This window comes from Tigriopus californicus, chromosome 9 (assembly GCF_007210705.1).
Source record: "Tigriopus californicus strain San Diego chromosome 9, Tcal_SD_v2.1, whole genome shotgun sequence".
NCBI classification, from domain to species: Eukaryota; Metazoa; Arthropoda; class Copepoda; order Harpacticoida; family Harpacticidae; genus Tigriopus; species Tigriopus californicus.
In genome coordinates, this window is record NC_081448.1 from 5,523,898 (window position 1) to 5,547,174 (window position 23,277).

Below are 23,277 nucleotides of genomic sequence, written 5' to 3' on the forward strand. Positions count from 1 at the left end.
AGCGTCATGAATAATTGATTTAAGCCGACATCAAAAGGCTCTGCAGCCCTTTTCCCGTCTTGCGTCCAATTAGGACATACTTGTTCGTGTACTTTTGGTGCATTAGTATCGAATTTGTTTAGCACATTGACAAATACACTCAAAAGTTGGCCCCGAGGTCGTCAAGCCATGGCCCAGGGCCTATTTCAATTCGGTTGACAACCCATTGCCCGGACCGCCTTCACCGACGAGGAGCCATGTGCACTGCATGCAAGGTCCAATCAATTGAGTTTAGAACTCTGTGTGCTTGTGGTGTTTGCCCACTCAATACGAATGATATTTTTCCCAAGGTGCACGTTGAAAAGCCAACATTTTGATGCCCCGCCCTGAAGCCGTCAATGATATTAGCTCCCTTCCCATGTAAAAAAGGGGGGTCCTTCACGTGTTGAGGAAAACTTGTGAGGGAACAAAGGGAGGAAAGAGCCACAGAGGGGAAATTCGTTGGTTCAGAAGGTGTTTCTCTTCTCGCCATTAAGTCCTCCCATGGCTCCGCTTTTCTTGTTCAAACTCTTCTTGAGGCCCTAGGGCCGAGAGGAATGCAGCTCAGGGTTCCACCATCCACAATGAGAGGCCGAGAGGGCTAGAGGCCGAGAGAGAGAGAGAGAGACGGTCTGCGTAGCGGCCTCAATTTTGGAACTTCTTACCATCATCATGTGCAATAAGAAGGGCAACGCGTCTGACAGTTGTTGGAAGACGACGATATCAAATGAAATTTCCATGCGGGAAAATGTCCCAATCGAGAGAGGGCGGCTTTGAGCTCGACCAAGTGATAATGACCCGGCAAGCCATCTTCCAATGGGACATCAGAATGCAAACGATTTGGCTGGTTCGCGAAATTATTTCTCTCTTCATGTCCATTGGCAGGCCCTTGAAAGAGGGGCTTTACGTATATATATATACATATACGAGTGGGACTGGTGACGTTCGGGGAGCTCCTTAACCTCACTGAATTGTAACACTTCAACACGTTGACATCCCATGGGCAAAAACCAACTAAGGGCCTCAAGCGGCTTCTCTCCTTCCTCTTCAAATGGCAAACGAGCTTAGCAAGCCGGAATTTGTATTCTGATGTGGTAAACTTGCCTTGGGAACTAGGTGGTCCAAATACGCATCCTCTCACCCGTTCACTAGCTCTCAAAGGTATCAAGTATTCAAATACATCTCAAAGTGAACCTTTCTATCTTTCACATCATCCACAGCTTGCTTTTAGAAAATCTATCTCGTCGAGTTTTAACTTTAAATGAGAGACGCAGATGCAGGCCTTTTTCTCCAATCTAGTGCAAAATGAGAAAACTTTCCGAGTCTAGCCCTTTATGGGGTTCTTCGAAAACATCTCATTTTTGTTTTTATGCACTCATTATTCAAGGAAATTTCTTCCGCGAGTCTGACTTGCGTCATCACACCTCCTCATACCGGGTATAAACAAGACAACACTGAGCCTCAAAAGCCTCAATAGAAGACAAGCTCCCGCATAACTCAGCAATTGGAAACGATATTCATGGAATTCCCAAACTTTTGACATATCCTACAACACAATCACCGGAGAGGGGGAAATAACTACCTCCTCTACGTCCTAGCATCCTCCTCTCCCTCGATTGGACCCACCTACAAAGAAAAATCATGGTACTAGAAACAAGAGAAGACCAAACTTTTACTCCCCCGATCTCTCAACAATTGATAAGTAGAAAGGGGGAGCTGTATTCACAGTTATCAGCACTCCACAAAGTTTGTTCGAAATCGGGTCATGCCTGGCTCTCCTTCTGATTAAATATGGGAAGGGCTATTTCTAGAATTTAGGGCAGGGACTAGAAAGCAGAGAATTATTCTTCTTGGAAAGGATCAATTCCATTAGGAGGGTTTCAATTTATGCTCCTGTTTTTTTTTTCCAAGCAGTCAGATCTTCTGTTCAATGTGGAACTTCGACAGCTGAAACTAATTGAATTGTGTCTATCGTGTTTCAGGGGTCCATCCCTAGGATTCGCCTTTCACCAAATCCTATCCACCCCTTGACGAACGGAAAGAAGGAGGGATGGATGGAGAGGGTCACACTCGAGCAGGGATAAGTTTCCGTCCCGTTGTTCCAAGTTCCATTCCCCTTCTCGCTCGCAACTCACAAGTGGGTCTCATGCTGTATGTCGTTTTAGTTCTTGGACAAAGTTTTTCACATTTCTCTGATTTGATCCGGTCAAAAATTCAGTTGGATAGATGAAAGAGGGCGAGAACTCGATGGGGACCAAGGGTGAGGGATCAATCAGTGCCAAGAGAAAAGAGGGAACTTGCTTCTTTCCTGGCGGAAGTAGAGAGATATTGAGTGAGGGTGACCAAATGGGAACAGGATATAAGAGGACATCACTGCCAGGGTTAATCAAGTCCCTGATGTGTACAACGATAACAATATGCGCTAAACGGGGGTCTTGTTTCGAGAGACATGTTACTGAACAAGGTTTATTTTCAAAATCAACTTTTTACCATGATATTTTTCCGTACTAGTAGCTTTACCAAAAAAAGGCGATTAATTTTGCAGTGACAATTTGGAAAGACGTAGTTTACTTTCCTTCCATGAGTCATTAAACAGCGCAATGGTCATCTAGTAGAATTGCATTTACAATTGGATTAGGACAGTCCATTAAGAAGGAGATTTATGAAGTGAGACCAATTTCTCCAATCAGCACAGATCTCAAGCACACTTGCTAACACAAAACGCATGTGCGCTCAGTACCAGTTGTTCATTCCATGACGTTCTGATAACATAATCAAATAGGGCTTTATAGTCAAGTCTAACAGGGAATAATGGCTCGTTTCTGATCACAAGCTTTGAGACCAGGGTGAAGCAATTATATTGACATAAAAAACCTCTTCCCCCTGTCGGTCTTTTTGTTTGCGCCAAAAATCTGTCAAAGCTCATTTGTGCCACCTCTCTGTCTTATTTTGTCATTTCTGGTCATAGCATAGCATTTTTACTGCTGCCCTCCCCCCCCTCTATTGTTGAAGCTCATCCTGTATTTCTAGTAGTCGTAGTCGTAGTAAAGATGGGTCGTGAGTCGTGAGTTTGCGGCCTCAGTGTTGGGTTCCCCTCACCGCGATCCAACCAGAGGTTATCTAGAGGATTTGTGGGATTTATCCCCTTGTGTAATCCGGATCTTCCCTCCCTCCTTTCTCTCGGCTGTATTTGAGTTATTGCCCATGGACTCCAAGCCCTTAAACACCGTGCGTTGTGCTGAAATTCGGAGCTTTCATCAGATTTTCACCCAAGTTTGACCCCAAAAACAACAAGCAAATAAGGACAGAGAGCGACACTCGCTCCTACTCAGAGTACTATTGCGGACTATAGAGGCTAGGCTGAGTCATTGACATAGAATTATGATTGGAAGGGATTAGTGGGCTTAGTTCTCCCAGAGCTCGTTCACGAACCACTTTTCTGTCATTGAATGGTGTTGATTTTAGTGGCGAGGCTGGACTGGACTCATGGCTCAAGAGGATTTACTCATGGAGGAGGCTAGGCATCTGTTCAAAGAAACCATGGCGATAAAGTGTTCCAATATCTAGATGAGCGAAAGACCTATTGGTCATGCCAAATAGAAAACGACAAACGAGCCATAAACCCACTTCCTGCCTAACCCGTTGACAGAACGTGACAAGGAAAGAAAGAAGTGACAACACAAATACTCGGCCTTTTGCCGACCAAATAACTGTCGGTGAAGTGGCTTGCTCTAGTTTATGAAGTGTGCCAGCCCCCTTTATGACAAATTAGCGGGTGATTCATGTATAATTCACGAGCCCAAGAATGCTATTGTGGGTAGGCCTACTGTGTATAGTAGTCGAGCAATCTTCGTCCTCTTTTGTATCCATTGTGTTGGGAACAGTCGTAAGAGCGCACAATCTTGGCTGGTAATCAGTTTGAAGGAAAACCGGGCACGCTCGTAATGTTTAGTGGCCATTTATAATGTGCACATCGTGTGATTATAATAAAATGCCTTAATATGAACACCTTTTCTGGATCGTCAGGCAGTAAGTATTGTTGCCGTTGCGGGTTGGAATAGTTTCATCTTTATCGATGGCAAAGGTGCCGCAAAAGTCAATTTTCCCGTTCGTGATCTCAATTTTTCACTGAAACAGACCTCAAGCTGAGAATCATCGTTTTGTGTCTTGAATACCAAGTTCAATTTGGGCTATCCTAGCTTCGAAACCCTCTTGAGCACAGATCGAATGAGCTTTGAGAAAACTTTTATCTTTTGGGCGGACGAGATGGATGCAAATAGATGTATATAAATCGAACTAGAGTCCGAACTCCACCTTCGTACTGCAGAACTTACTCGTCCTTAGTTCGATGGACTGATAAACCGACCAATCTCTTTTTGAACCACCAAAAAAAGCATTGGTACATCTATGGAGACTTTTGAGAGGGCTTGAATTGTAATTTATGGCGAAGATAGAAGGACCGAAGAGAAGAAGAGGCTGTTCCTCTTTAGCGATTTCAGTGAGCGCCGGCCAAGTCCAGGCTCAAGGGAGGAAGAATCTGAACATAAAACGAACGCTATGGCTCACATTTTTTGCAATCTTTTTTTACTACCACACCATAACTGATGTGGTAATGAAGGGGTAAAACCGGCCGAGTGGACTTCTATGTGGTACAAACTCGTGCACAGGCACATTATATACCAAAGGCCATGAAAAAGGCAACCCTGGCCTTTGGTTCAACTATTGCTCAGAAAAGGAGCAAAAATGCATGAAACCCATTTCCGTTTGAAAAAAAAGCAAATATTCAAATGGTCAATAAAAGTTCCGCCATTCGAAAGCGTGCCAAGTTCGACGAGCTGGAATACCCGAGTGAGTACTATGAGTATCGATTCGAAAATCAGACGAGTATTCAGGAAGGATATATCCCAACTACCATATGAATAACAATGGTAATTGCTACCAAAATGTCGGCGAACCGATTCATATTCAGTCAATCATGGACTTGGATCACGTCAAGAATGTGTCTGAGTCTGAAAGCGATCATGATATCCATGTCATCTTAGCTTTGGTCCCGAGTCTGAAATCTCCACATCCAAGAAGCCATTGAATCTTTCAAAGCGGATGTGCATACACTGCAATGTTAATTAGCATGGCATAGGTTTCAATTTAGAGGACTTTGTATTCATAACCACTTCTCAAACGTGCCACAATCGTGGCTTTAAGAAGCCAACAATGCAGTCAGCATTTTCAGTTGTTATAGTTACTGTACATGAAACAAACACTCTAGCCGAATGACGTCAAAGAATGCCAAGCAAAGGCATCCCAGAGATCCCACTTAGCTCGCTAATTGATGAAAAATAGAACACTATTCATAGTCTATTTCATTTTAAAGTTCACAAAGTGCTCCATTTGAAAACGAGAGAGGTTCACCAAAAGCCAGGGCTTTCCGGTAATTGTGAGATTTTGTAATGGTCCCTAAAGTGGCCTTCATGTGCCGGTTACAACAACAGCTCTTTTTTTCCTTACAAGCATTTTCCACCTTTCATCGCAATCAAAAAACAATCGAGGGTGAAATTAAAGATCGTACAGATTCGTCCTCTTTTGTTATAAGTCAAGCGGATCTGAGACTAAACATTTCGGCCTTGCGATTTTTATGAGCTAACACGAGGTCGATATTTAGAAGTGGGCCAAAACGATCGAGGTTTGAGGTCTCCATTACATTGACCGTTTATGTGGGACAGATTGAAGAGGACGAAGTACAAAAGTGGTGTAATGCCTAGGATTTTGTCTCAATTGCCCACTTGGACCCCAGAGCAAACAAGATTTTCGTCTAATCTCCTTGGTAAAGAAATAGCCTCAAAAGTGGATGAGAACGAAAACGGCAACCACTGCAGTATGCACAGGGTGTACTCCTACAAACATATGGGGAAAAGAATGGGTGGGGGAAGGGGGGGAAATGTCACCGCAGTTGAGCCCGCGGCAATCCGGTAGAAAATGTGGGGGTAATTCAGGCGGTGCTTCAAACGGATTTTCAAGGGGGATCCTGAGAAAACCATCTCTATTTTGGGGGGTGGGTCCTTTGAAAAAAGTTTTCCACTCATTCCTCCACAGTTCACACACTAAGTTGCTATCAAGTGTTGATTCGAAGGGGAATTCTAAAAAGGACGAAAACACGCCGAAATCGCTCTCCAAGTTCTTCAAACGCCCGAATTTAAAGTACAGTACAAGACTGAAGACCGAGATACGAATTTGTTTATATTTGGGGTCCTTTTTCTCTAGAAAACTACAGGGAAAAGCGTATTTCTTCGTCAATCAAATACCCTCCGTGATTAATAGCTGCAAAGCCAGCCTTTATTATTGCTCGAAAACACGAGGACAAAAACTAGACATAAAACTGTATGTACCTAGAGTACATTGATTTGTGAATAAACCCCCTTTCTTGGTTTTGGTAACCAACCGGATCTGAAGTCCACAAACAATTGATATTGAAGTCCTACAACGACCCGAATACACAGAAGTCTCTTCTTTTTGTGGGATTACTCACCAAAGTAAAAAAAAAATCATATAGAAGTCGAAGATTTTGGCTATAGAACTAAATGGCACACTATTTTTTTCAAACGATTAAAAGCTACGGACTGGGGAGGAGGATGTTTTACAATGACCAAAAAGCTCTCTTAGTTTTGTCTAGCATTCTGTATGAATATATGGGCAATGAATGCTTCATCACCTGCTCTCATGATCGCCTCACTCTTCAAGTTCACTCCGGACTTTCTTTCGCCTCTGTACAGGCAAGGAGAACCCTCGTTCATGTATTTCAGAACATGCTTCTAAAAGCTTTCTGTCTCGACAACACGTGTAAATGGGCCTGGAAACAAAATATCATAGATCAGGTGGCAGAGTTATGAAATATACACCCTGCACCTTCATGACCAAACACCTCTCCCATTTATAGTGCAATACGCTCGAATTACGGGACTGAAATCTTGAAACAAGGCTATCATCGATTATTACTACCTGGACTCCGTTAGGTTGATTTGATTTGTGCATGTGAAATTGAGCCAGGGTCTTCTGAATTTACACATTCATTATGGTGTTGCTTCCCGAATCTGACCTATAATTAGCCAGCGTGCGAGTCAAACGTGCTAAACACACAAGAATGGTGGTGTTGGTTGTCGGTGCATGTGCATGTCTCACAACCATTTCAAATTTGAAGTGGCATTGGGGATCACGGCGAAGTGCCCCAAGTGTAAACTGGGGCCTTTTTACGGCAAAGGAGGTGGAAGGACTCTCTCGGTAAAGTAACCCTTTTAATCACAAAATGGACTGCATAGCAATGTCAGGCTGAGCCAAGGCGATTGCTTGAAGAGACCCCCCCCCTCCACATGATGATGTACGTATGTTCGTGAGGACCAAAGGGGTACATTTCAGTCCACTGAAGAATCCGAATGGCGAGTGTCACCCACAGAGCCAACGAGCTCAAGTGGGAAACTTGGCCTTAACGCAAGTCACTTCAATGGGCTCGAATTTAGTTGCAGAATTGCACTTCCTTTCCTCTGGTACGGTCTTCTGTCCTCTTTAAGCTTTGCTTTTGAGCTCATTTGTCACTTCCATTTCTAGCTTTAAATTTGCACCCATCGAGGAAGGACAAAAGTGCCGAAACCACAGATGACTCTCATTTTTCCCGTCCACTTACCATGACTTGAAAGGTTCAAAAAGCTGCCAATGTCGTCTTCTTTGACAAGTTATTGATTACATAGCACATTCTCCGGGCCAAATTTGAAGCTTAAATGTTTACGGGATCTGTTGAGTTCGTTGAGGCTTCTCGTTGAAATCTTGCACCCAAGTCCTGGGACACAATGGCCATTCTTGTAATGCAAGGTCAGGAGCTACAAGATGTCATGAGAACAGGGGCATGGCCAAAGTGAAGGCCACTTTTGTAAACGTACAATACATGTACGTACACATACGTAGGTGCACATACAATAATAATGCGTGTGTTTGTTTGCTCGCAGCCTCAAGCGAACCTTGGCCGTATCCCTTGTTATGGATATGGGAATAGTATGCAGTACTCGGTCTCGAGTTTCTCCAGGCCCCATCACATCTCCTCCCCTTGACAAGCTAATGGAAGACTATCTCCAATCATGCCTGTTGAGTGAGCCTACTAAACGACTGTACTGCCACTCAGGAGGGCTAGAGGGCTAGAAGGCTGAAGGCTGGACCATGGGTGTTTTTAATCCACCCACCGAGCGCCAGATGCATTTGGTTCCCTGGCCGTGTCTCGAACACTGGAAACATGAGGGACTGCTGGTCGACGTCCAGACAAAAGTGGCCTTTTCTGTGTTCCTTCCTCGTTCGTCTGGCTCTACACAACAAAAGCAGCCTTTATGTGAATACTCTGAGGTTCAGACGAGCTCAAGAGAAAACAGATGGAATTCCCCGATTTCGCCTCGTTCAAACTAGAACATGACCATAATTTATGAGAACTTCCCTCAGATGGCCGTCCCTAATTCGGTCCCTAAACAATCCTGCGGCATCGGTCAAGGCTCTTTTTTCTCAAGTACTACATACATATGTACCCAAGGATGAAGCTCAAACCAAGGGGAAAATGCCCGTCTGGTTCCCAGATTTCCTACAGCAATTGATACAAAACTTCGCGTTGTTTTGGGAACATGGTAAAGATCACTTTTCGGACTCAGAGGATCGAGAAGAGTGCCTTTCGCTTTGACTATTCTAAATTATTGCATGCCGACTCACCGTCCTTCTCCCAAAATACCATAAATTTGTATGTATAAGGCACTCTCGTAGCTTCTACTTTCACCTGAGCTGAGCCAAGGAGGAACAACTACATATTGTTCCACCTCCTCAGTTTTGCCAGTTGAACCCTCACTTTATGGAGTACCAACAAACATGCCTTGACACCCTTCTGCGTATTCTATCTGATAAAAATGAACCAAGCTGGCTTTGATGTAATGGGTTCATGTTTCCATGTTTGTGGGTTGGTGCTGTGGAACTAGGCCCTGAGGTTAAGCGTCCCAAGGCACGAGAAAGAAACCCATAGATTTCCTGTCAACCCTTGGTCCAAATTGGATGAGTGCTTCGTTCGTTTTTGCCCCAAAGAGGGTTCGGCACTCCCTTCATTAAGAAAGTTTTGCATTTTATCAGCTACGAATTCCGTCCGGCCTTATCTAAATCTGCTGCTTTTACACTCGAGGGAGGGAATAAGAAGAAACCCATAGCCCGTCAGAATACAGCAAGGATCTTGGGGGGGAAAGAATAAAGATTCGGAGCATTCGGAGCATTCTGAGCATTCTGACTGGAGACGATCGAGACGAAGAATGCAGAAGGGAGTCAAGCGTGAATGAGAACTATAGGTTACTACCAACTTGTATTTAGAAAGCAAATAGTGCACAACACCATGAATATGAACTACGAACGTAGTACTAGGCCAGACCAATCAAATATGTATCATTGAGAATAACAATATCCATGTGAACGGGAGAATAGTTTCTTACACAGGAATTAGCAACAACAGTGGGTTGTATCCTATTGGTGTGTATTGTTGATCCTACATATTTCTTTGTACATATTTAGGCAAGGGTGTGTATTATGAAAATCCGATGGGTTGGGTTTGGTCTACTTTTTTCTCCATTACGAAATATATGAATGAAGATTGAGTTTCCCCTTCAAACTTGGTCATGGCGATGGTAACTGCTATCGTATTTCAGGATAGGTTCTTGAGTGGAAACTTTTATAACATCCTTTTTAACGATCGGAGCCAGCTTCAAAACGACCTTCCATTTACTGTAAGATGTTCCAACCTGTCTTGGAAACAGCTGAACTATAAAAAAAATGTTCTGATCATTTTAGCACAGAGAATGAGAAATCGGATTCAATACGTATAACTATTGGAGGAACAAGTTTTTATCTTGTGCAATATTTTGTGCAGGCGATTCTAGGAAAGTAACAAATTGAAATTTCAAGGGAACCGATCCAAAACCGAAGATTAGTCCGACATTAGAAATGAATCCGGATGTTGAGAGCCATTAAATCAATGAAGATAGCTTTTCATATTTGAATCCAGGGCTTTTCCGAGAATATCCAATTCTGGCCGATATGTTTCAAATTGTGCTCCTTTTTGGTTGGCAAAAGGGTTCATCTGTTGTTATTTATGACATTTGGATGTCATCAATTTCCGCCAAATTTGTACCTCAGCGATCCTTTTTCTTATGGAGCACTCCATTTGTTGGAGGTTCAAAAGAGCTCTCTTGGATCCAATGGTGGTCTATCACATATTTTTGGACAGACCTTTCCAACGCATTTGTCAAGGTCCATTATCGTCCGTTGTAATTGGGGAGGAAGCTTTTAAGATCAAGAGATCTGCGGTCCAAATAGTCGTTATTATAACTCGTATTTTGGTGCTAGCCGGAAACATTTCCCATCTGCCATCAAAACGTATTGATTGACCCTCCTGGACTTGTTTTTACTTATAACTTGAATAATACAAAAAATCATGTTTCTATCTCTATTTTCAAACCTCAAAGATCGGGCGGTCTTTTCAGACTTTTCTGCTTTTGTTGAAGTGAGTATTTTTCTTCAAACCTTGAAAGCGATGTTGCGACATTGTTTATTTACAATCCTTGAATTGCTCACGTATTGTCAGGATCCTAGTTTTACAGCACATGTTTTGAGTTTATGGCAGGGCGTTTCGAAAGCCGCCAACCCGATGGATTCTGAACCTTCTTACAATGGGTACGTGAAGTAGGTGTAACACAATTAGGAAGCGTTCAAGTTGGGCTCTTGATGAATGCATTTGCATTCCAGCGCGCTTGTTAAATGGTCCTCTTGCTTGGGTCTCATTGAACCATTCCCCCTCTTTATCCCCCGACAATATACTTCGACGACCACTTTTCAAGAGTCCAACACGAACCACTAGAGTCATTCAATCAAAGACTTGTAACCAAGCCTAGGCCATTTTATTAAACCTCAAATAGATAGACATGAATACAGTTCCCCAAAGAGATGGTTAATCGTCAATCCTAACCTTTACCCATAACACCTCATCACGTTTTTGATCAAGTAATATATCTTTCATTTCAGAGCTCTACATAGTTTGGAGCGCAGACCACCCGTCAGTCGGTGGGTTCTCCTCTTTGGAATGGATGGATGGACGGATGGTTGGTTGGCTGGTTGGTTGCTAGATGGTTGATGGTTCTGGATCGGAGTCGAACATGATCCGAACGTACTCGAAGCCAACTAAGCGTGAAGAACAAAAATCACCGCTTTTGCATCTCCCGACACTCCTCACTCCTCAATACACATTACACGACAATCCATTCACAAAGATGAACGGCAAAAGCATTATCCTCAACAACATCTGTAGCAGCAGCAACAACAGCAACAACAACAATGCCATCACCCAGGATGAGAACTGGATGAGACAGAGTGCATGCATGCAAGGAAAGAGCAAATGGGTTTGAAAAGTCAAAGCAAACTCTTAAATCCCCCTAGGATTACCCAGGAAACGACGAGTTTGTTTTGTGCCATGTGCACTACGAAAAGGACAAACGAGGGCGTCGCCCAATCAGTGACGTGGCCCAATGGGGAGACACTTGATGTTGAACATGGGTCCCAATCAGTTCGACGAATGAAAAGTGGTGCCAAATGTCAATAACGTATGAGGGACATCTCATCAAAATTGACCCCATCGAAAGTAAAATAAGTCAATTGCCAGGATAGGGGGGTTTCTCTCGAATGTATTAGGAACCACCATGGGCAAAGCTCATCGCATTCTGCCTACACACTACCAAATGGCACCTCGGTAGAGGTCGTATTGCCGGAAAAAATGCATTCGTTCCTTATTTACTTCCATTTCGAATGACATAACTGACAAAGTAAACCATCGCGTGTCCGGAGATGACTCACTTGGAAGGCAACGAAAATTCGGCATTGAAAAGAAAGCTGGGGCGTGATTACAATACAGTACTATAACGCGTATGAGAGGAAAAAAAAGGAAGAATTGAGTCCTGATTAACAACGTCCTTCTCGACGGCTGAACACTTAATCTCTCCATTACAGTTTTTTCCTCCTCACCACCCAAAAAGAAACTAAATTGTCCTGGACGAGTCTCCTCAACCATCCGAAACAAATCAAAATTGTCATTACAAACGGATATTCGCGGTTAGGATCTTGAGAACGAAAAACCCCCAAGACCCCTGGCCTCACACTTGCGTGTTCTGCGTTCTTGCAACGGCCACATTTGGTGTTTTTTTTTAAACAACATCATAGTGTAATTGGGAAGGGGAACTAGGTTGATGAACATTGGCAACATTTGGGCCAACCACCTCACTCTAATCCCGCTTGGAATAAAGAAGCGGGATCTGCAAATCCCGAACAAATGAGAATTATTGCTATTTCACCATCTGTCGAGAGGACCAAGGATTTCGTTTTCTCAAACTGAGTGTGTTTGTACAGTTCCGAAGGCATAGATATTGAACAATTTGATTTCAGAGAGGGACAATACTTCGACAAGATAACCATGGACGGAGTTGCTTGCATACGGTAGATGCATTAGAGTCGATTGCAAACACGTACCACGTACTACTTCCCATACTGCAATATGAAATGCTCCATAGACAGGGACAAAATGTTCCCATTGTTCAATGAGGCACAAAATGCAATTTCGTCATAAATCGTGCCAAGACCCTCTCCGACCATACTCATCGCCACGAGAGAATACAATACGCACTGCGAGATATGTGTGTGCGTACGAATATACTACGTATAGGAGCATGCCATGCCTTACCAGGACACCACATACAGATAGAGTACTGATATACTACTCCGATCTCTTATGCACGATTGCATTGTTCAATAGGGGATTTCACAGAGTACTACCCCGCCTCTCAGAATCCCCATGGGTGGTAGCATGTAAGCTATTGCGAGGAGAAAGCTCCAATTTGGCCGGAAATGGCATTCAGCAATAGCTTTTTTACAGTAGATAGACAATGTGCAATCAATGAACCATGGCAAAAGTCTCCAAGTCTGTAAATGTTGACTAAGCTCATTTTGCTGTGTTGTAACGAAACTCGCTCAGTGTCTGCCAAAGTCAAATGACCACTAACATCATAACTATTGATTTACGCCGATATCCCCTCTCAAAATTGGGGGTGATCGCTCCATAATCTTGTCATGTTGAGTTAGGATCTCCATTAAGCAATGAGGCTATGTAAATTATGCTTCGCTTCGGACGCTTCATGTATGAGAGAGAGGGTGAATATTTCTCCCACAAAATGACGTCCCCAAAGATTTATAAGACGCACAATTTCCGGCCCAAATCCTTGGTAAACCAAGTTTGTGGGGCCGGTAAATATTGTGACAACCTTCCTTTTCACTGAGTTTCATCGTATCTCATAGCTTTACATCAATGTACTATGTACGTTGTCATCTCAGATCGAGGAAGTATGTATGAAAGCACCCAGAAAGGATGTGTGAGTGTGTGTTTGAACATCCCATTCGAAACAGATATGGCAGAACTGTTTCTGGCCTTCCAAGCTCGGCAGGAAGGCAAAGGCCATTTTCTACCAAGGCCGTCAATAGCGCCACTGTCTGATTTTGCGTTGGGTGGTTTCTCGTCCTTCCGTGTCGTTGTCGTCTTCTTTTGGAAGAAGATGGATGATCCATGACGGGCCCATCTCTTCATATGCATTTGAAGGCATGTGGTTCAGATTGGACTTCAAGGGCACTGGAGGGGCTAGCATACGAAGTTGGTTGACAAGATTAATCAGCTAGATACGGATAGGATTCTTTCCTTCATACTCCCAATTCCAGTAGGGTCAGCACAGTCAGATATCCGTGGACAAATCACAACTGAATCCTGTCCAAATCATGCAGACGTCCCTGAGTGGAGCATTGAAAGAGGCTCGGAATGAACGTGTGGAGGAGTAGAAAAGCAAATGCATAAATTGGAGGGAAGTATAACGAAATTAGATGGAATCACTTCAAAAAGAGATGAGCATCCGTGGAAAGACATGAGCTACGCGTACTTGTTTTAAAAAGAGCTGAAGCTCTTTGATTCATGATCTTTCAGGGCTTTTGTCGCCTCGACATTTTTGTGTGTGTACAATAATTTGAAGTACGCGTATGTCTACAATAATAACACATTTACGTAGCACTCCATCATCCTCACTTCTCATTTTTCTTTGTAAATGCCATTCTCAATCATATTGACAGTTTCCTATTTAATGCCACCCTAACCCATGAAAAGACACTTCTGGCAAAGATCATTGAAAAATATTTCTAGAATGAACTGGAAAAAGAATATAATAGAAATTAAACGTGTGTCACGCAAAAACCAAGTCGGTTCCCTACGGGTATAAAGAACACACACACACACACATTGTTATCGGAAATGGATAAAGTTTTGCATTCATGACTAGAAGTTCTGTTCGACATTCGGGTAGTTAAAAACCGTTAATTCCGATGTCAGACACACATTTGGGCCTTGAATTCTAACACGTACGATGTGGCTAGACTTATTTACTTCCAAAGGGCCCTTCTGAATGGTTGAAAAGGTGCAAGGCAATTTGTACCCAGCAAAGTAGTTGTTCCACAAAGGTGTCCGGTAGGAAAAAAGGGAACGAGTTTTGAGATGACATATCATCCATCAAAATTGAGTGACGACTCAGACCCGGGAAGGAAAACCTCATTTTGTCTCAGAGGCAGTGCTTCCCCATCCTCTAACAGAGCAATGGGCGAATCATATCAAAGTTTCAAGCGTTCAAGTACATGAGCGGTCCATTAAGCATGTTTTGAGCAAATAACAACCGACCACATCCTACGATTAGGTAGTTCCACCTGACACCGAAATACCGTTGAAAAGCTCATGTGGAACCGGAGAGCGAGTAGTTGGTTGAGCTGTTGATCAGGCTATAAACTCAGACAGTTTGATTGAGTGACGCGGCAAAAATCGTTCCACCCCCTCTTTACGGCTTGTTTCCATGATCCCTAGCTGCCCAAATGTCCTCCTTCAATGTGAGTTTGAATCCAGCAGGCCTGCCTGGGCCCAGTCTATTGCTTCTTTGAAGACCGTTTTCCGTTGGTTAAAGACCCTTTTGACTCTAATGAGAGGCGGCATGCAAGTAAATCTGCATACCCTGCGACAACTCGGTCCAGATTAAACTTTCCCATCTAAGATAGAGAGTCTAAGCTGGCACCCAGAGGCTCACTCCAAGTTCTAGGTTCACAAGGGAACTCATGAGCTTTACCTCATGGGTGCGGAGGACCTTTGAACCAAAAAAAGGCTAACTCCATCTGTGACTTCACGAGTAGGAGTTACCACGCACTTCATTTGCAAAACATGTCTAAGCCCATTCAGCAGTACTAACCCATGGCATGAGGAGAATGTTTTATCCTCAAGCATGTCTTTGTAGATACTTCTTTTTTTTAAATGACTGAGAGTCGAAGTCTAAGTATTTGACAAAATTCAGTTGAAATATGGTTTTGGGCACGTATTAACAAATTGTAGGTGTTGGAATTTATGTTGCACTGTAGTGGAGTATTGACTTGTCAGGCTTTGGTTCGTTCAAGAGTTTCGCAAAATCCTACACGGAATCTCGATGACGCGAGTTCCAAGATTTACTAGTTTGGGGTCCCACATTCCCCGATTCGTTCTCACAACTTGAATGAAATTTGACATAAGCGGACCCTTTTTAGTCGGAACTGCAGAAAAATGGCCAAAATGATTAATCTGATCATTAACACAAGTGGTTTTGAGTAACATAACTGTTTTGGTAAATTAACTCTCAACTTGTGAGTACGGATTGGCGAACATACAATCCCAAAGAAGCAAGTCTCAGAACTGACGCAGACGAGCTTTTGTGTTGGGCGAAATTCTTGAAAAAGCCAAAGTTTGACAATTCAATTTGCAGCATTTCAATTCAGCCAGCAGTGAAACGCTGAAACTTGGACTGACATTTAAAGCACAATCAGTGATTAAAACTCTGAAAACATAATTCCCAATATAAGCTTATAAACTAAAAGTCGATAGATATTGAGGAATGCTAGTAAAAATCGAAGCTTAACTTAAATGAAAAATCCTGACACAAAGTCATTTGGACTCTTTCTGTTAAAACTTCTTTGAACTTCTGTGCCACACCTTCCAGAAGGTCGAGTTCTTTCAAATTTACAAGCTGACTGAAATTGATCTGAAGGAGATTTTGTTTCAAAAGTACATTTATGACATAGCCTCTCTTTTTTTAACAACCCTAGTTTGTTATGACTTATCAGATTTTGGCAATATTGTAAATCAGAAATGAAGAGCAAATTAACATCTAAAGATCCTATGCTCAGTTAAGTGCGTATTAACATTTTTACATTCGAGATGACCTGATTTGTGTAAAATGATACCTATGAACAACTTTTTCCTTGGCGAGTGCCAACGATGGCGGCTATTTCAATACGCAGAGTCGTGACCTTATCAGGTTGGTTGTCCGTTTGTGATTGTGGTTAGAATCTAAAAAAATCCTTCAGAGAACGATCAGGAAGGAGAATCGAACCAGTAACTTCTCCCATGCTAAGAAACTCCGTAAACCACTACCCCACCGTTCCTCCCTTTGGCTAACACCTCGCACCCGGGGTTTAAAACCACGCCACCCGAGGAGACAATGTTTGCCTTGTACTCTCTGCCTCTTGAATTACTCGGATACACTAGCTGCTTTGTAGGTAAACACTAACTGTTGGTTTTTGGTTTTCTTTAAATACTGATCAAGGAAGAATATGGAATGGAGCCCATTGAAATTCACTCTCTTGTTTTGACACTTTCTTTTCACACTTTGACACTTTTGGGCCGCATTTATGATACGCAGCTAACTTCTGTTATTTTCCTATCGTTTCAAAATATGAAGTTATCAAGGTGGATTATCGCTCAGCTGTGCCCTCCGCTGCTCAAAACCAACTTTGTAGTCAACCCACATGTTTACCGTATACATGATATAGACAGTAAAAAAGCAGTCCGTCGTTTTTGCCCAGCCAATGCATAGACTATTTGCTGATGATCCTTTTCATATTCCCCAATATCGGAACCGTTCCATTTTGTCATTTTTCAATTTATTTCGCAAATATTTTGACAGCTTGGCAAGATCGACGTTGGTGTTGGAGATTCTTATCTTTCTCTCGAACGCGACCCCGAAAAAAACGACCAAAAAATGGTAACTTGGAGTATCAGAGTGTCCTTCGACTGTCAAAAAGTTTGACTGACTGATTTATTTTGATCACTGAATTCAGTTGTGATTCTCTTCCTATTCATTTCAATGATAACACTTTGATTCTTCACATTTACTGCTACAGAATGCACAGTAATAATCATACAAATAACTTGTGACGCTTGGTTGACTTGCTTGGTTTTGAGTGCGGGCTCGATTTTCAGTTCTCCATAGATTAACATAATCATCTCACTCGCCTTTCTTTTTCGTGCAAGTAGAATGAGATAGTCCATGAGTAGTATTTTTTCCATTAAAAGTTTACGAACTCGTTGAATTTATTTTCATCTCGCACATTCACTTAATAATAGATTCGACTTCTTACATCACATGGCGTTTCGATTCAATCTTTTAACTCGTCACTCCTCTTTAAAGACAACGTAACAACAAGTAATAATCAAAACATCGTACCAAAAGTTGGTCTTATTTACTTTAACAAACCAGTCGTATTCTAACCTAGTTTACCGAATTGTCCTGGGTTTGTAGACATATTGTACTGCCAAGATCTAGGGGACAAAAAAGCGAAGATTGGGGCTCTAATACGATCGTGCCAATATTTTCTGCAAAAGCCTCTTGAGTCTTGACCCCACAATGATCGTAAAGAAAAGAAAAGGTGGAAGAATACGAGACCCCTTGGCTCCTCAGAGCTAAGATTCCAAGGCAGTTGAACGTTATGTTTGGGAGTCTGCGGAGAAAAGAGCAAAGTTTTTACCCTGGACCCATTTTCAGGCCTGTTCCACGAAAATAGGAAAGGGAAACTGTTCCCAATCTACGATGCAACAACCTTGGGTTGAAGCAAACCGTCCGAGAGAGGGACGGACCATTTGAAATATTGGAAAGAGCAAGTTTTCAAAGAGGACAATGCGTGGCCAAATTCGAACAATTTCACTCTGATTTATAACTTCCGAGCTTCCTATCCTGACAGACGATGTCATTAATTTGAAAAAAAGTCGAAAAGGTCATCCTCGAGCTTGAAAATGGGAGCTGTTCCGAAACAATATATTCACCCTTTTTCCCAATCAAGCCAAATATTGACTTGGATCAGGCTAGCTTTTTTACGAACGCCCCAAAATAATCCTCTTATCAAATGCAGGATACGTTGATAGCCTTACTTCAACCCTAGACTTTTGATATTACCATTTGTGTTGCATTTGTTTCGACTCCGACGTACGTACATTCGTATCTTCGACCCTATTTTGTTCCCAAAAACAATGGCGAGGATGGGAAAATCCGACCGAGTTGACCTCAAGGAAAGTTTGTGTAGACCTGAATGGCGAGCAACAGAAACTTGAACTTGGCCAATAATAACGATAATAATAACCCGCCTGGTTGGCCTTACTCTATCTCTCACCAGCAAGGCAAGCAACTTGACGGTGATCCCAATATCCCAAGCCCAACAGTGTTGGTTGCATTGGTTGGAAACTCTCGAAAAGCTCTTTGGCATCATCTTGCAAAAACTTTCGCGCTGCAAGCTCAAATTCGCCTCTCCGATAAGATCGATTCGCATTGCTTACTTTTAACCTGCCTTGAAGAAACCAGAAACAAATAAAAAATCAAATATTAGGGCATTCCAACCATTATCGCTTTCCTTTGATAGCGATGGTATAAATCTTTTATTTATTGAAACCATGTTAGCCACTGCTAAAGGTTGGCATTTCAATTCTTTCGTGTTCATAAGAAGTTTCGCAGGAATCGCATTTTTGCTGGGATGAAACGGAGGAAAGTGGGAACTCACCTATCAAAGTTAAGATGTACGTCATTGTCAATAAAACATTCCACATGATGAAGGTGAATCAATGACGTTCAAATTCAAAATCAAAATGTACTAGAATTTTCGTATAGCAGAATGCTCTGAAAATCCTTTCTGGTGCACCTTTTGGCTAACATATGAACAAATGCAGATTGCGGAATGGTCACTGATGAAAGATCGAAGTAGTCCACTAGACCTTGTTCACAACAGCTCGTCAACTGTTCACTTCAGTTTTGAACCAGGATTATCATGGGAGGGATGAGAACCACAAGCTCTTGCTTGAGAGATGAAAATGAACCTATCCATTCTTGAAACGCGTTTCTCCGGCGCACTCATGTTCACTCTGTCTTCACATAGGCGAAACAATGTATAATCTGAGAACGTTTCCCTGGGTGCATTAGTTTCTTGACCAATCGGTTGGGGTTTACTCGAATTGGGCTAACACTTGTAATATAAATGAGTGCACGTGAATAACGACACTTGCTGACTGAAAGTCAAACGGAACGAGTCTGGCCCAGCGGTGATTCAGTGGGAAGGATAAAGTGAGAGCTCCTCGGAGGTTTTCGACCAGGTTCTCCTTTTTCCTTTTTCCCTTTCGACGGACTCCTTTTCGTTCAACCGCAGTTTGCGACGAAGAGGGCGGCTGAACCAGCTATCGAGAGGGAAAGTCGGATGAGTCCTGTAACAAGGGAATCAAATAGAAATGGTTAACTTTATTTTATATATATATTCGTACAATACATAAACAAGAGAATTAAAGATACGTTTTCAAAGGCGCATTTGCTATTGGCTTTAGGGTTTGCTCATTTCGATGAAATAACACAAAGGCGAACAGCCCCAGTACAGTACAGAACAGTACACCCGCAAATGACGGGTCTAGCCTAAGAAGTACTTCGTACAAGTACATTTGATGCAATAAAGAAGTTTAAATTCTCAACATATTTAAAGTTCAGAAAGCCAAAATGTTAAAAGTGACGAGGACGATGATAACAATGATAGCCACGCCATAGGCGTTATGCTTTGTTTGAGATAAACATTTCAATGTTTAAAAAAAAGTTCCATGAACAGTAAAAAGTGTTTTTTGCCTCATCAAGGCGCGAACAAATAATCACAAATAGCTAAGACTCTGCATTTAGGCCCCAATTTCTCAATGAAAATTACTTTTAATGTTTCGAAACCAAATATGAAAAAAATTGACATACTTGCTTGTGAATAGCATGTGGGGAGGGGGGGGGAGGAAATTTTACCACAAACTGCTCTAAAGATTGGAACTTCGGCCAACCAGTACGCCTAGCCTCTTCCTCGCTTTGTTGCACCATTTTCCTGAAACTTATAGCTCGGGAAAAATAATACGGTAAAACGAATCTTTGAGTGAAACAACAAAATAGCGAAGACAGTAGTGGTTTTTGGTGGAAGTGCCGAAACTAGTTTAAGATGTTGTTTATATTTGTTGAGAATTGGGATTCCGTTATTTTTAGTCATTTAAATGGATTTAGAGAACAATATGTAGCCTAGGGCTACACAATGCCTATATTTGGCTTGGGGAACATTCCTAGAGTGAGAACCATATTTTCTTCACAAGTGCATCAAATTACTTGAAATTTTGTCAGGATGTTTTTCAAGCACACTTCTTCAAGCAAAATTCATAAAAAGAATATTGACATACTGAGTTTAAAGCGAATTTTTGTTTTATCGAGGATACATAATTAGCATTACCCAGTAATTGTACTTCAAGGCATGTCAGAACTCATTTAGAAGTTATTTAAATGCCTTGTTTGAAGCAATGGTTACAAAAATGATATCTATAAACAATTAGTTAAAGTTGAGGGATCCCTTAGTGACATACATGATGTCAAGTCGGGTGTCCCTCAGGTTCCATTTGGGTCCTCTCCTTTTCATTATCTTCATTACTCCGCTTCAGAAGCTTGGTAGTTGAATTTTACGACTTGTAAGACTCTTCAATTTGATACTGCAGAAAAAATCTGATCCATTCTACCCACTAACTCTTAGGAAACATGATTCCCATTTGATTTTTTATATTTGAAGGATCTTCTGGACGAAATGGTGTCATAAAAACTGTGTCAGACTGCTTAATCAGTTTGTTTTCCAGAGGATCAAAAACATGACTTGATCATTTTTACTTTTTACCCAAAAAGTCGAGATTTTTTATTTAAATGGTAAAATGTAAAGAAATCAAGGCGGTAATCAATGAGCTTAAGTCGAAAAACAGTTCAGGAATGGACGGTCTATCAAAACGAATTTTAAGACATATAGCTCCAGCTTTAATAGTGCCGTTGACGAGGTTAGTGAACAACTCTTTTGTGTCTGGATACATATCAACAGAATGGAAAACTGCAAAAGTCATTCCACTTTTTAAATCAGGTGACTAACCACTACCTGGCAACTATCGTCCTCTAAGTCATTTGCCAAGTTTCTACAAGGTTTTAGAGAAAATTGTTCATGAACAAATGCATAATTTTTTAGAAGCAGAGGTTCTCCTTTACCCTGAACAGTTTGGTTTTAGAAAGCAATATAACACTATGCATGCAGTTCAAAAATGTCTACAAAATATTTCTGCTAATCTATGCGACAAAAGGGCACTTACTATATTTCTGGACATCAAAAAAGTTTTTGATTGCGTTGATCACGGTATGTTGATTTAAAAAAACTGGAGTATTACGGATTCCGGGGTAGGTCTATAGTTTGGTTCAAAAGCTCTCTCTGAGAGGTACCAGTGTGACGAGGTGAATAATGTTAGGTCCTTAAAACTGAAAGTCGAATGTGGGGTTTCCCAAGGCAGCATCCTTGGACCTCTTTTATTTCTGTTCTATATAAACGACATGCCTCAGCATAACAGTTTGAAAAGCATTATGTTTGCTGATGATACGACGCTTCAATGCTTTGAAACCAACCTGATAAACTAGAGGAGGAAACAAATGTGCAATTGGAACGTATCTTCCAATTGTTATAAATAAGTAAATTAACTTTAAACATAGATAAATCTAAATTCATGATTATCAAGCACAAAAATTGTAATTCTAACTTCAAAATCAATATAAATGGATGTAGGTTAAAGGAGGTGGGTTCTACCACGACTTCTGGGAATGCAACTCGATAGCAAACTTAACTGTCACTGTCATATTGAGAGTGTAGCAAACAAAATTCGAAAAGTTACTTTCAGTCTGAACAGAATTCGCAAGTCAGTGCCGAAAACTGTAAAGAAATAACTGTTAGATGGACTTATCCGAAGTGTCTTGGAGTGCGGTGTTGAATTTTATGGCCAAAGTACGAAACTGAAGATCTTGACCATACTCCAGAAAAGAGCTATACGTTGGATAAATAATGCGAGGTGGTTCTCTCACACTGAATCTTTTTTTCATGAGTCCAAGCTCCTAAAATTCCAAGATTTGCGCACGCTTAAAATCTTTCAAGTGATGAGGCAGTAGTGCTTGCAAGAACTTCCACCATGTGTCAATATTTTCAAATATGAATAGTTTTTTTTACCAATCCGGACCCGAGCCCTTTCTAAAGTCCTTTCTATTCAATCTCTGTTTTTCAAATTAATAAAGGCTTATTTCGAATTCATTTTTCTTGGATTTCTTTCATTCATCAACCTATTCCACTAAATCTATTCCAAAGGGTCATCATGACTAGGGGTGCAGAAAACTAGCAAATGCGATTTTAGGCCGTAAAAAGGTTTTATTGGCTATTTGCCACTTTTTCAAGTTTATTGCCATTCTTTTATTCAACAAAATATGTCCCATAATTGACCAAAACTTTGATATTTAAGTTCGTTTGAACTTGTCGATTCTGTTGCGCTTAAAAGTATATCCAGGCGCCTTAGATCATCGAGCAGCCCATTCTTTCTAGTATTCTGACTTTTGTTTAGGGAATAAAAAATGGCTTCAAGATGCGTTTTGAGAACACCTTCAAGCCCTCGAGAATCCAGGTTAGTTCGAACAATGAAGTCCAACTCTCTTCTTTCTCGGGCTTCTTCTATGTTTAATTTGTTTCCCTCCAATATTCGTAGGGAATACGTAAGCCTTGTTGATCCGGTTGCATCTTTCAAGTCAGACTTGGACAAATTTTTAGATAGCATTCCTGATCAATGAAATATGTCCACTCACGTGGTCCTTAACCTGCACAAAAAGGGTTCACATTCTGACCGATAGAACCCTTATTCATAGATTTTATAGGCAGCACTTCAGAGGAAAAAGGTGGAAAAGGTGAAAAAGAAAAAGAAAGGGTTTTTTATAACATCGTGTTAGCGTTGAA

At 41.6% G+C, this 23,277-nt stretch overlaps 1 protein-coding gene and 1 long non-coding RNA gene across 3 annotated transcripts in view; one reads left to right on the forward strand and one right to left on the reverse strand.

Annotated features, from left to right (window-relative positions):
• The window catches only part of LOC131886883 (uncharacterized), a 54,679-nt gene that overhangs the window by 25,697 nt on the left and 5,705 nt on the right, over nucleotides 1-23,277 (reverse strand). Inside the window, exon 2 of one of the 2 annotated variants that reach the window (XM_059235332.1) lies at nucleotides 18,988-19,681. In XM_059235332.1, coding sequence (XP_059091315.1) covers nucleotides 18,988-19,033 — 46 coding nt within the window. In that variant the 5' untranslated portion in view covers nucleotides 19,034-19,681. Of the gene's footprint in view, nucleotides 1-18,987; nucleotides 19,729-23,277 lie in introns of those variants that run through there. The other variant, XM_059235331.1, reaches the window with a different exon arrangement.
• On the forward strand, nucleotides 1,711-12,398 carry LOC131886885 (uncharacterized). The gene is made up of 2 exons (XR_009373955.1): nucleotides 1,711-2,155; nucleotides 11,095-12,398. It is a non-coding gene; the product is annotated as an uncharacterized LOC131886885 (long non-coding RNA).